The 13,906-nt window shown below is 37.3% G+C and overlaps 1 protein-coding gene across 1 annotated transcript in view; it reads left to right on the top strand.

Annotated features, from left to right (window-relative positions):
* Positions 1 to 13,906, top strand: part of LOC136716223 (testican-2) — a 42,990-nt gene that overhangs the window by 18,450 nt on the left and 10,634 nt on the right. Inside the window, exons 2-4 of the mRNA XM_066693799.1 lie at positions 5,776 to 5,821; positions 11,912 to 12,026; positions 13,266 to 13,371. Of these exons, the coding sequence (XP_066549896.1) occupies positions 5,776 to 5,821; positions 11,912 to 12,026; positions 13,266 to 13,371 (267 nt within the window). The remainder of the gene's footprint in view (positions 1 to 5,775; positions 5,822 to 11,911; positions 12,027 to 13,265; positions 13,372 to 13,906) is intronic.

Raw genomic sequence — 13,906 nt, 5'->3', positions numbered from 1 at the left:
CAGTCTTGTGTGTAAAAGATGGTGAATGATAGGAAACCCCTCAAAGGGAAATTACAGTGAGATTTATCATTCCAACTTTAGATAAGCTGAAATGTTATAGTAAGATTTGTTAATTGTATTTCTGTCCATTTATTACAGTAAATAAAAATGAAGAGACGCCTTTAGATCGTTGTCTTAGCAACGTGCTGCTTCTTATTCAAGTATCTCCTGCTGGTTCTTATTACTGTGAAATATGGGACAGAATGACAGCACGATTGTGGAGATGTTAGTATGATACAGCATATGATGGATTAGTGCTGCTGAAATCCTTTTTTTTCATCCTGTATCCAGTTTCATTTGCTCAGTTTAGGTAATGCTTCAGTGGCACAAGGAGAAATACACCAGGTCTTTGAAAATAATTGCCACGAAGACAGTAAACCCGAACAAAATGATAGAATTGAAACCAGTCACCCACAATGGATGGCACATTGTTGTCTGGAACAAGTGACAACTGGGTTTTACAGCCAGAGATCTGTAACTGCTCGTGAATATCAAGTCAAGGCGAAAATCCGAGCCAGATGAATGAAGTTTAGGCAGAGGCAATTCTGAGGAAAGAAGAAAAAGAGAAGCAGGGAAGAGTCCAGAGAAAAGATGAAAGCCTACATTTTCAATCTCCAAAAGCAAAATCAAATGTTTGCCGCACAAAAGCTGTGCCATGCCATTTACCCGAACTAGACGAACTGTCAGAATATAGCAAGCATAGTGCTTTACTATAAAGCAATCTGATATTACTGCTTTCAGAATAGCATATTTCTCAAAATTGTAACATAATTATATAGGAAAACTGCATAAACTACAATCTCAGATATTCTTCTCAACTGTCAAATACGTCATTTTTTCCTTAGGTCCTCCAAAACCCTATGTATATCAAAGGACAACTGAATATAACCAACTCCAGTCTGTTTAGTATTTTATGCCTAATATTTCCCTGAAAAATTTATTGCTTACATCTATCAATCTGACTGTTCGAACACTTCTTTAAGAAATCTTAAGCTTGAATCCGAAGAAAGATAAGAAAACGTTATCCAATATTTTTTGCTCCTCGTTTAGTGTTAAATGTCTTTAAACTCATTATGGGATACTCCGGTTGCATTAGCATGAAGCTCTCGTCAGAGGTCAGGCACATTGACAGCAGTGGCGCTCGGGACATCTCTGCCAGGCTTGCTGCCAAGAAATAACAGCCTGCTTCAGCCTTTTAAACCACTCCTGGAGGAATCTGCTGCATTTGGGCCGTGTGGATAGTCAAGCTCGATTAGACATGGATCTCCATTTTACACTGAACGTATTGCAGTCATGTTGACATATGGCAAAATAGTCGCTTCTCTGATACGAACACAATCACTCTGGGGATCCATAGACATAATCCCCCCCATTTCCCTGAGTCTTCCTGGAAATAAAATGGGTTGGATAAGGGTTCAGGGGCTCTCTTGGGACAACATTAGGTTTCAACCCTCCAGTCGGATAAGGGTGTCAGTGCGCTTCAAAGTGCCCCACAATGTCAGGACATTGATTTGATAGTTGTGGACCAGGCAATAAGGTTTGAACCCTTCACCTGTTATAGAGCTGGTGGATTAACACCTGCACCTTATTGGAAAAAATGGGTTGGCATTGACTGCTCTTGGGATTGCGGATTGGGTTTGTCTTGGGAAGGGTTGTGTTGAACCCTTGACTATATTGAGAGAAAATAAATCATTCAAAAACATGGCTTGACATTTTGTTTTAGACCAGTCAAGAATCAGTTGTGCCTTGTAATAGAAGATAGTCAAGAACATTTAAATTAAGAAAATATACATATTTATATATATATATATATATATTTCTTTTTCTTTCAAAACTACTTTGTTGAAATGTGCTTAGACATAATGCATTGCCTTAGTTGCAATGTGTCTTTGTAAATTATTGAAATATATGTGGTGCTTTTCACTTTGTAGTTTGCTACCTTATATGTATGCTCTGTGCTATATAACGTCATACAACACTAATGTTATTTAATGTTATGCCTTGTGAAGTACTAGATCAAAATTCAAAGTTCTCCTTCTGTTTAGGCTGGATTTACAGTTTTTATTCAATTAAATGATAGATTGGCTTCAACTTGTCTTTTTACCTCTTTAATGAAGAGGGTTTTTTTGTGCAAAACAAGCATCCATAAAAAGATCGATTTGAAATGCTGTTATTTCTCGTTGGCAGAATATTTTTCAATACTGTTTGGCATTAATATAAATAGCATGTTAAATAATGCAGAAGCGGCAGCATCAATAACATGCGCATCAGACGCGGCAGATTAATGTGGAGACTATAAAGTCTTGCGACCGAAGCCCACTAATGTGGAACTTCAGTAGGTCGGACAAGGTTATTCTACATCTGGAACTATAATTCACTCAGCAAAGCAGCGTGGAAAGTTTGAATATTGATAAATATTCCTTACAGTATCAGCAATTCAGCTTTAATAGTCACGGCATTGTGACCTACACTGCAGAATCAGTACTTTAGATATAACTTACGTTGAGTTTTATTCCAATGAGAAAAACATTAACTGCCATGATGGAGTCACAGTATGTATGGGAACTGAAGGACTGGCCTTTTCTTCATGACCCAGTACTTATTCCAGGTGTCACTCTTTATTGCCTTTTTGGCACTCCCAGTATGTGCTGTAAATTTTGATAGTGATATATTTTACACAGGCCTAGAGCAACACTAAATATGGAGGTATAAATCTCTAAAATGGGTTTGTATTTAATATATGAGTTACAGAAAGGAGCCAAGTCAACTATATTTCCTAAAAATGTCCTGGGGCTTTAAATGCTAAAACTAATGTTGAAAGGCTCGTAAAAGTATTATATCATAGGAAATGACCAGGGAAGACTCCAAAAGCACCTGTAGATGATTGTTTTTTTTTCTTTACTCAAAGCTCATGAAAGATAAGGTAGGGACTGCAAAGGAATCGCAAGTTAATTGAGAACATAGATGTCAGATGTACATATGAGCATCTTGGGTTTAAATGCTGATGGTTTTCAAAGGTCCAGGCTGTTGGGATGGAAATGAACAGGGAATGAATTCCATCCTAGAAAGCTCTGAATAGATCTGTCAACTCTACACCCATTAAGGCTTGATTGAAGTTCCTGGGTGTTGGCCTGGTTTATGTACAATGCAAATGACGATAATGAGCCTCTTTTAATCTTTATGACTGTGTTCATGCTTCCAGTGTGCCGCAAGAGCCCACTTCCATCGCTGTGTGTGAAGGCACATCTGTGTTTCGAAGCCGTACGAATGACTTGATGACATTGGTGGGAGGCAATTCATAACAACAATTCCTGGCAAGCTATGAATCAGCCTGCAATTAGGACATGTGCCAGCCCATGGAAGTGGCTGCTGATGATAGTTTGCTAATAGTGGAGCGTCATCCACTTTGTGATGTAGTTTACTACCACATTAAAGACCAGAAAAAGAAAAAAGCAGGTTGATATCTGTCGTCCATTTGTAAACAGTTTTAGTGTGGGATGACAGGTTACACAACAATGGCCTGCCTCAGCCAAAGGTAACTGGTGTATTGGTAGGCGGCGCTTTCATGAAACAAACCCATAATGCTCTTTTTTTACTAACTATTTTTCTCTCTCTTTTTCTGTCCCCTCTGCTCTCCCTGCCATTCTTTACGCCAGGAAGTGGAGGTTAGTAACAGTTTCTAAATGTGTGCTGCCTGTGTTCTTTGCATGTGATGTCTTTTTTAACCCAGAGATTTGGAATCTGTCCAAGTCTCCCTGTGTTGCAGATGTTACCTGACCACATTAATTAAGGCAGTTAATATCTCCATTATCTAGAACAGTCCCTTGGATCCTAGGGGTGACATTGAGAGAAAGAGCTTTTTAACCGCCGCTAACCTAACAAATACAATATAAGGTGGGAATGAGGCCGCTAATTTATTGAACACATTCATTAGCAAAAGCGAGGGAAGTGTTAAAACTATATACATTACATTTGCAAACCTGACGCCCTTCTTCTGAATACTCGACATGTTTTAAACTGCGCCGGCTTGCTATCCTCTTGTCTTGTGAATCTGGGTATTCTTCTCTGAACACGTTTCCCGTTTGATGTATCCCATGTCATTTTGGGAAGAAACCAAACACAACTCTCCACCCCTTCTTGGACCTACTGCAAAGATATTTTCAATGTCAAAGTGCCGGCTTTAATTTCCAGTATACTATCTGTTGTTATAATTTGAAATGGGAGATACTGAATTTGTTTGTTACATTTCTACTGTGAATGATACCTTTTAGATTGCAATAAAATCATTAATTAAATCAGAAATTGATGGTTCTGAATCCATCTGAACTGGCCCAGTTCCTAATCTGACTTTCTTATGATGAAGAAGTGAATGAAAGGAATGTCAGGCACGGATGATAAGAAAAGATAATACTTTACCTAAATGTGCCGGGTCTTCATAAAATTTTCTCCTCAAGTGGAGGGAATCAGCAAACTTATTTTTTCTTTAATTAAATGTATTGCATAGCTTTGAGGTCTGAAATTGTATATCTTCTCATTGACGAGCTTTGAAATGAACTCCTTATTGAAGCTATTTTAAACATATTGAAGACCAAGAGGAAATAAGAGTACAGTGTAGTGAAGGGGTCTGTGCCCTAGCTGTTTGTGCTGTGTAGCAGAGTGGAGAAAGGCTTTGAAATAATGACTCGGCAGAGGATTTTGATGTATTACCATTCTATATGATTTACACAAGAGGCACAGTTTGAAAACCATAGTCCTAATCTAAAGATACAGGGTTTGATTCCCAAGCAGCAGAGAGACAAGACAACAAGAAAATCTGAAGTAGGAACTTTTCTGCTTGACAAAATGTCTCGTTGTCTGTCCATTGTAGAAGTATTAAATCCTCAAATGATTTGTTGTGACTACTGTAGATTCAAGCCCATTGCTTGAGAAAACATCTGTTGTGGATTTATTGTTTTATGAAATGCAAAGACAAACAAAACTAACTCGGATACTCTGACATTTCCAGTAAATTATATTTTGTGCCGCAACTTGGGCTGTCCTCCGTCGCCACTTAAATATTTCTAAACCTTTTTTGAAAGTCTTCCAATAATTAGAAAGCTATTAGGGTTATAAATTGCTGACATGACTGCAGTTCTCAGAGATGTAAATCTAATTATAAGGTTGTTTTTCATGGGACCATCTAGCTGTAAATGAAATCTGTAGCGTGTGCTATGCTTTATTTCCATTAGTTTAATTCAAATGTCTTGTCATCTACATGTACATAAGGCGCAATTTATGTGAAGATTGTCTGGCTAAAAATGAGAAAACTATATCATCCAGTGACTATCTAGAAGTTTAACAAAATTACATTTCTATTTCACAGAGTCTTATTCTATCATATACATATGCGAATGGTATATAAATATGTTTTGCTGTATCAAATTATTAAGGACCTTCTTTTACAGGCTTGAGTTTAAATACAAATAAACTGTGATGAACCTAGTTACTAATACAATATATACCCTCCACTATTTTTTTTTACAATCAACCATTTTGTTCTTCCTACTACATGTCTATTGAGTTTTTATCCTTTGGAATTAAACCATTCGGAAATGTTTGTTTTGTCATATTTGAGTAAAATTACAACAACAGTATAGAAGTATTGGTTTTAAAAACGTGTATATACAGGAAATAACATATGGTCAACTTAAATACATTCACATTATGTATTAACTTTTCATTTCCATTCCCTTCTAGGATGATTATGTCCGAACCTGGGATGAAAATCAAGGCTCAGATGAAAGTAAGTTTCAAGTCTTGATATCAATTTTTGCCCATTATTACATTGTTTTAATGCATATTATAATTCAATTAACAGTAGTACTGGTTGGCTGAAGATATAGTTTATACAATGTTGCATACTTTATATTTATAACTGCTCAACAAAGAAAGCTTCTGATCTTTTTTGGTGAAGGGTAAGTATTCAACAGCTTTAATATATACCACTGTGTTTGTGGTCGGGTATTTGGATGAGTTTTTGTAGAAGATTTTGGGTCTTAAGGATTGCCATACCTCAGCTTGCGATTTTCATTATTTACTCTTTGCAATCTAAATAAATATACCTGTGAAAGTTCTCTTTAGAAATCTGTTCTTCCATTATGTTCTCAGCGTGCAGTTCGTTCTACTGGAACTAGTAATTACGTTTAATTGCACAAGAATGAAATGAGGTCACTCACAAATCCCTGAATTACGACTCATCAGAAGTTGTTAGAACGAAACATTTTCGATTGATTTGATATCAAAATTAAGCCTTCAAATGTGAACAGTCCATTAGCTAGTGTCTTAAAAAAAGTAATGGTTGTCTAATCACCAGTAAGCTGAAGTATAGTAAAAGCTGTGAGGCCTTTATTTAGCAGTGAGTGTCATTGGCTTTGTTCCTGCAGAAAATGAAATAAGCTAGTGGAAATGGACTGGAGAGATGGCTGTAGGAGGTGTGAATGGGTAGCTAGACAAACTTATTTGCAGTTTCTGCCATTGCTGGCTGATCAGTGAGCTTGACACGCCTGCAAAGTTTATGATTTAATCTTCCCATCTTTTTTCATCTCTTGGGATCCATTTGATAGCTTGCTTTCGCCATTTTTTGTCTGTTCTTTTTGGAATGTGTCCGACCCATTGCCATATTTTTTCACTCTTTCAGTTATATCATATATTATCATTTATTTTTCTATCTTTCTATACTATTCTATTCTATTCTATATATCGTCCGCAGTTCCTGTAACATTTTTATATTGAGTGACCAGGTTTCACAAGTTTTTTACCCTTCTTTTGATTTCTTCCATAATATTTCTGTCTGCACTGATTTGTAGACATAGACTTTTTACATCTATGCATATCGGTTGATCTATTTCAATTTTCTTAGATTTAACAAACCTGTTAAACATGACTGGTTTTACTCAGGTTCACGTTAAGTTCAGTTTTCTTGCTTGACAGTTCTTGAAATTGAAGCTGCAGGTGGGGTGTTTTCTTTAAATTTGGTGATGTCATTGGTAAATTGTAAGTTGTTCCAATAAACTCAGTTTAACTTGATTCCTTTTGATGCCCAGTCCAATGTCTTGAACACTTCAAGAGTTGTTTTGGAGAGTTTTATACAGATTATCTCCTTGATGTACTCCCTTGTAGTTCTTGATCTGGTCAGTGTCTTGGTGGAGTCGGATTGTTGATGTAGCATTGTAGTAGATATATTTAATAAAGAGTTATATAAGTTTCTTCAATGTGTTGATTTCTTAGAGCCCTGATGACCGAGTTTGTATAGATTGAATCAAATGCTTTCCCCTAGTCAACAAAGCCCGGGCACAGCGGAAGCTCATATTCTCTGTGTTTTTCCAATACTTCTTGTACAACTTATATTTGATCTATTATGTTATATCCACTTCTGAATCCTGCTTGCTCTCTTGGTTGGGTGAATATATATATATATATATTATTTATAGTTCATCATCTCATTACAATATAAGGAACACACACAGTAGAACACATTTGTATAATTTGTATAATCATGCCTTTATTACTGTTGTGTGATAATACATTGCAAGCTTGATTTTAGAGAGACGAAGAGATACAGTGGGAAAACAGAGCAAAGAAGAATCTCAGTGTATTGCCAGTTCATTAAGCAGCTTGCCTGACACATCCGAGAAGCATATTTTTTAACTGCAGATAACAAACAATAACAAAGTTCTTTATCCACAATACCCCCATCCCGTCTCTCTTTGAAGCAGTAAGGGAATTTCTTTCAAAAGACAAGACGGCCGTGATTACTGCTCAGAGTAACGTCTCTCACTTGCCTGTCCAATGTGTTGAATAGTTAATGTGTATCTTAAAGGGCTTTGCTTTCAGCTGTGTGGGGCAATATCCATTTTAATAACATTGATCTTACCCCCAAAGGGACTAATTCAACAAGCCCCATTGATCTCAAACTTTTTTTCCCTTTCTTTTTAACTGAATTAATAAGGCTGGGCAAAAGTGATTGAAAGATTTGTCACTTTCCAGCATAACAAAATCAGTGTGATATCTTTCCTTTAAAGTTTTAAGATATAGATGACAGCGGTGTGCATATATTGATAAATATTTGAGGACTATCTCCGGGATTTTGGCAAGAGTGAGTGGATGCCAAAGAGGAGGGGGCGCCCTAGCGGAATTGGGGAAGCAGACTTTCTCAGCCAGGAAGATGCGTCAAATCTTCTACATACTTTATGCTGAAAATCACTGGAGAATTCAAATTTTAGCTTCCTATAGAAAAGTGAAAAGAAATGTAAAGGAAGGCAAGGAATACACAAGGACATTTGTAGCCATATAATAAAGCAGAAAATCTAAATAAAACTGTCATACTCTACAATATAGGGAACATTAAAGTACTAAACATAAACAGAACAGTAATTATGTAGTGTGTGCTCGGTTTGAGAACACTGAATGCAAATTAAAGATTAATTTGAAAGGGTCTGAGTTGAAGTATTATTGTTTTAATTTGATTAATAGAATAAATATTCAGTTTCTACCTTTAAAATGGTTCTTTTCTGCTCACTAATTGCAACAGTGCTACTGAAACACTTTGTCAGAGTCTCTGTGGGTTAATTAAGAAGCTTTTTGTAGCCACTTACTCATTGCCTCCTCTCCCCCTCCCCCACCCCAAGATAAATCTAATGCACTTCAAATGAGAAAGGTTGTAGCTATAATGGGTTCTCCACCAGTGCCCAGTCTCAGCAGGTAGGGCGTTCTTCTTAATATGAGCTTCACGTATATGTATGTGTGTCCTAAATTTTTGTTTCCTTTAAACACAAAACATGGTCCAAATTAACGTGACAGTAATTCAGATGCTGTGGGTCAATCCCCTTCTTTGTACCCAGACCAGCAGAAGTGAAGATGATATCAATGATGTCATACTCACTGTGAAGCATGGAGTGATACATACATGATACTTGCTGTAAATATGTTCAAATTTGGTTGCTAAGAATGTGTCATTTTTAATCATGTGCATGTTTATGAAAATCAGGTGGAATTAAAAGTATTTCAGCAAGGAAGATGGAAAAATATTTAATCTCCCCTTCCAGCTGTGGTTTAATGTGGCTTTGAATTATTATTGACACTGAAATTATAGTGTTTTGGCTAGACGTCAAAAGCTATTGAGGGCTAAAAGGTAGCCACACAAGATAAAATAGACGAGGGAGTACAGATTGTACCAGCCTATAGATATGTATAATCTACTTTATCTGGATTTTGTCTTGGTAAGTGGGATTTGGAGAGATAATGAAATTGAGGACTAATTCTGTTTTTTACATTTGAAAGCTTAGTATACCTGTGCTGTGAAGCATGTTTCCGTCCTTAGTTTTAGAAAGGCAGCAAAAGAGACCTCTGTGTTCCTTTAATACAAAGCAAGCGGCAAATCACAGTGCAGCACATGCCAGTATCGATACTGTGAGCCAGTTTCTATGGAAACACCATCCTATTCATATTTGCTTTAAGCTGCCAAGACTTGTTAAGTTAAAGTGCAAAGTGAAATACCAGAAGCAAGTGTGGCTACATTATTATGTATGTAGCAGCATTGTTGTGTGTATGCTTGAGTGGATTTGCAAGGATTTGTCCTGCGTGTTTCTAAATACTTTTATAAATAAAGATTATTAGTATTCTCTCCCATCTTTTCTTAGCTGATCCAAAACCAAAGTATACAAGAGGAAAAACTCCCTTAATTATTGAAAATACAAATATTTCGTTAAAGAGCTATGCTCATGGGATGAGTACATGACTAGCATACAATGGAAACAGACAACATTTATTTAATGAGCTATCAACCCACTTTTTCTTGTGTGCATTTGTGGGTAATATCTGATTTAGTCTCATTTCCTCCCCTTTTCTCTGCCTACAATCCCCGGTTTCCTTAAATATTCCTGAAGGCCCTGGGGTTGGATTGTTTTTAGACTCTAAGCCCGGCCTGCTTATCTCATAACACCAATACACCTGAAGTATCTCAGAAATCACACCGAGGAGGGTATTCTGTGGATCTGAGATCAGATGAATTAAGTGGCTCCTGGCTTTGGGCTTTCTCTGTACTCTTCAAATGATCTAATCCTGGGTGGGCTATTTTTCAGAACTCTCCAGGGGGAGAACGAGGACAGACTGTAACATATCAGATAGGTTTGCCCTGTGTTTTGTTGCCGTACCAGGCTGTTATATTTACTCAGGTAAATGTGTTTATTTTCCTTTTTAGGAAACCGTGACTCCTTATATTTCTTGATTTTGCTCAAGCCCAGATTTGACTAGGTTGATTAAGACAGAGGATCTTCAAGGTTTGGTGAACTAAATGGGCATAATTTCCTCAGTATCTTGTACATTGGATGGCTCTGAGGGCACAGTCTGGGCTTTTTGCTTCTTGTATATTACCCTTTGCCTGGCCCTTTTTTCTGGTGGAAATCGATGAGACAGTGAGTGTTAAAGCAGAAATCTTTCACATCTTGACAGGTGTCCACCAATCTGAGATGGCACTAAGCTATTACTCCCTCCATTACACTAATACATCAGTGTAAATTAACTCAGATTGAACCATTGATCCTGCTGGGAAGAGAAAAGTGAGGGAGAGGTAATGTACAGAAAACGATATACAGTAAAATCTGTTAAAATCACTAGCCATTTAGAAAGATATCAGGGTTATAAATTCCCCAAGCATAATGATATATATTTATTTCTGTAATTTATTATACCACATTCCCTATAGTATGAGTTTTTTTATGTTTTAAATTCCACATTTCCTAATCGGCACAAGACATTTTTGCTAAATCTCCACCCAGTTGGTTATAATTGAGCTGGTGTTGTCATTCGTTTGTCCATCACTGGGGAAAGGGTTTGTCTTCCTGTCAGATGAATGGGTTTGTGATGAATATATGAAAAAGTCCAACATTATGGATGGATGCAAGAAACATTTTTCATTCCTGTCATGGCCTCATGTATTAAAAGTCACTGTGACTGTACTCTCATTTTATGCTCTGAGGAAAGATTGAATTTGCTTTTCTATTGCATGCCTTTTGATTTGATATCACCGGTTATAAATATAAAATGTACTCCAAACTGAGCCCTCTGTTGTATTAGCTTCTTAGACAACAACATTAAGGTGCGATTGCATTTGTTAATGCAGCAAAGTTATTTAGCAGAAATAAAAAGTCCAAAGTCTGCAATCCTCATTTCTGTTAGAATTTTTTTTTAAGGAAGTCTACTGTGTAATTTACATGTACAAGCAAATGCAGTATATATGCTCTTAAGAGATCTGTAGAGATGAGTTTTTCATTTTGCTCAGCTTGGACCACAGCTCATTCTCCTACAACATTTTAAATTAAGCCATTCTGAGAATAAATTTGTCTTTGTTTACTACATTGTTAGCAGAGTTTGCAAAAGGCATCACGGGTGAACAATATAGCCTGACGCGTAATTGAGGATATCCGTTTTCCTTGTACTAGAGTTTACTACTGTTTGCGAGCACTCAGCTTGTAAATGATGGCTCCTTCGCCGCTGATGGACCTGGCGGAAAAAACGAGGCTGGGTTGATGGATTTATTTATTAACCAGCAGGGAGGAATACAGCGCCGGTGTTTGTCTCAATTTGAAAAATCCTTGCTTGCTATGCGCTGACATGCAGCTCTTTGAATTAAGAACAGGGAAAGCAGGGGAAAGGTATGTGCATTTTAGCAAGACACTGTGCCTTTGTTACGGCAGATAGCACTGAAATATTAGCTCCTGCCGCATGCTGACACCTGGCAGAGAGGTGTCCTGTCAGTGATTGATCTCTTGGAGACAGCGGGTGCTGCGCCAATTGCTTCCCTGGGATGCTGTACTGAATCACTTTGTCTTTCTAGCTGTGGACACCACCAAGGACCCGTGCCAGAAGGTGAAATGCAGTCGACACAAGGTCTGCATTGCTCAGGGCTACCAGAGAGCCATGTGCGTCAACCGCAAGAAACTAGAGCACAGGTGAGCAACAGCGCCAGGAGTCGCAGTCCAAAGTCACCATCTCAAGCTATGCCAAAGAGTTCAACAGAGTGACATCACATTTCAAGTTGTGTCCTGTCAGCCAAATGTCAGTGTTACCACACAGGGTTAAGCGTCAAACCCTTGAGACAACATCCAGGCACTAAAGCATGAGGCAAAGTAACAAACATGAAAAGATCACAGTATTGTGACATTGTTATTATATGGCTGATTGGTGGCCTTTTAGAATAAATCATATCTATGGTACAACTTGTGCCTTTCTGGCAATTTCACCAGTACGAAGAGTGTTGGACTCCATAGGGAAAGACAGATATTGATTTCCATTTAATGTCTGCTATGGTTGAGTATATTTGAATTGAACTAGTATTTTTTCATGTCATTTTCAAGACATCGCACCATTGATTATGCTATAACCTGCACTTTTATGGTTCCTTATGTGCCATGTGCTTTTATAAGCATTGTCTTTCTCAGTTAAACGGGATGTGCTAATTGGTACAAAAATAGAACTGTGCATAATCAGAACAATTCATGGACTACAACATTACCTTCAAATTCTGTCTACAGTCATGGACATTTCAATTTTTCAATACAGAACTTATTCTGGGAAATTACCCTTTCAGACGTGCAGGCTGAAATTTTGTTCCAAGTGTGAGAAAATGGGAAATCAGCATGAAGAGCAATCATACCTCTGCTATCCAGCTTCATTAAGTACAAACCCTTAGTGTCAGGCCATCAAAATGAAAAAAGTAATACCTTTTAAAGAAGTCATGCTGAATTTAAAAGCATGAGATTTTGCTCATTCTTATGATGCATTTTCTATATATAAATATAAATTACTGGACAGTAAATGACGGAGAGTTAATTGTTTGACTGATCTTTCATCTTCCTTCACAAATGGCATTGATTTGGAACCATTTGATAACCACATTACAAAACCATTAAAAAAAAAGGTCATTTCTAACATAATATTCATTCTTTCAGCTGTTTCTCTGATACATCTTTATATATTTTTTTTACAGGGCCCTACAGATAATGTAAAATGTCAGGTCTTAAATTTGATTTTTAAATGTGATCTTACAATTAGTCAGTAGTATAGGTCTAAAAATACCAGGTCCCTCTCAGACATGATGGTGAGAAGATTATACAGACTCAATCAGCAATTCTCTAGCCTAGTCAAACACAAAAAGATAACTGCAGTTAGTTCTCATTTGTTTTACATAGAATCAAGCAACCTGCATTGAAACTCAATGAAAACAACTGCAAACCCTGCCCGGTGTCTGCCACTGCTGCAGTGTGTGGGACAGATGGACACAACTATGCCTCACAGGTAAAACATGCATATCTATTCACACTGACTCTCAAACTTCACAACACAGCTGATGCATGAAAATAATCCACATGAACAGTTGAAAACATTTCTTTGGCACATAGATTGATGCAAAATTGTGCTTCTTTGGTTATTTGGAGATGATATAAACACAAATGCATGACGCCCTAAATAATTCAAGGCACGGCTGAGGTCATTTTCTCTTGATACATATAACAACAAGCGTCATTGCCGTCTGTACGATCCCACCCCACAACAGTAATACAGTTCAGACAACGCAATATACAATCAGTATAGTCCTTGATCGGCAGCTGCAGAACAGCACTGTTGTGTGGACTGTATTTCTGTATGCTGTGCAGTGGAAGCAAGTCCTCAAATGAGACTAGTTGTGGTGGATTTAGCCCCAAAGTAACCAGCTAAAGTACTTTATGTTTTAAATTATGAAGTAAAAAAAAAAGCAGTGGTCTGACTTTTGATGGAAATGTTCTTGTTGGAACTAAATAATAAATGAAAGTCAGAATTCCACCGAGGCCAC

Source organism: Amia ocellicauda, chromosome 20 (genome assembly GCF_036373705.1).
Source record: "Amia ocellicauda isolate fAmiCal2 chromosome 20, fAmiCal2.hap1, whole genome shotgun sequence".
Taxonomy (NCBI): Eukaryota; Metazoa; Chordata; class Actinopteri; order Amiiformes; family Amiidae; genus Amia; species Amia ocellicauda.
The sequence above is the reverse complement of the archived record's forward strand: the minus strand, read 5'-3'. Positions and strand labels throughout refer to the sequence as shown.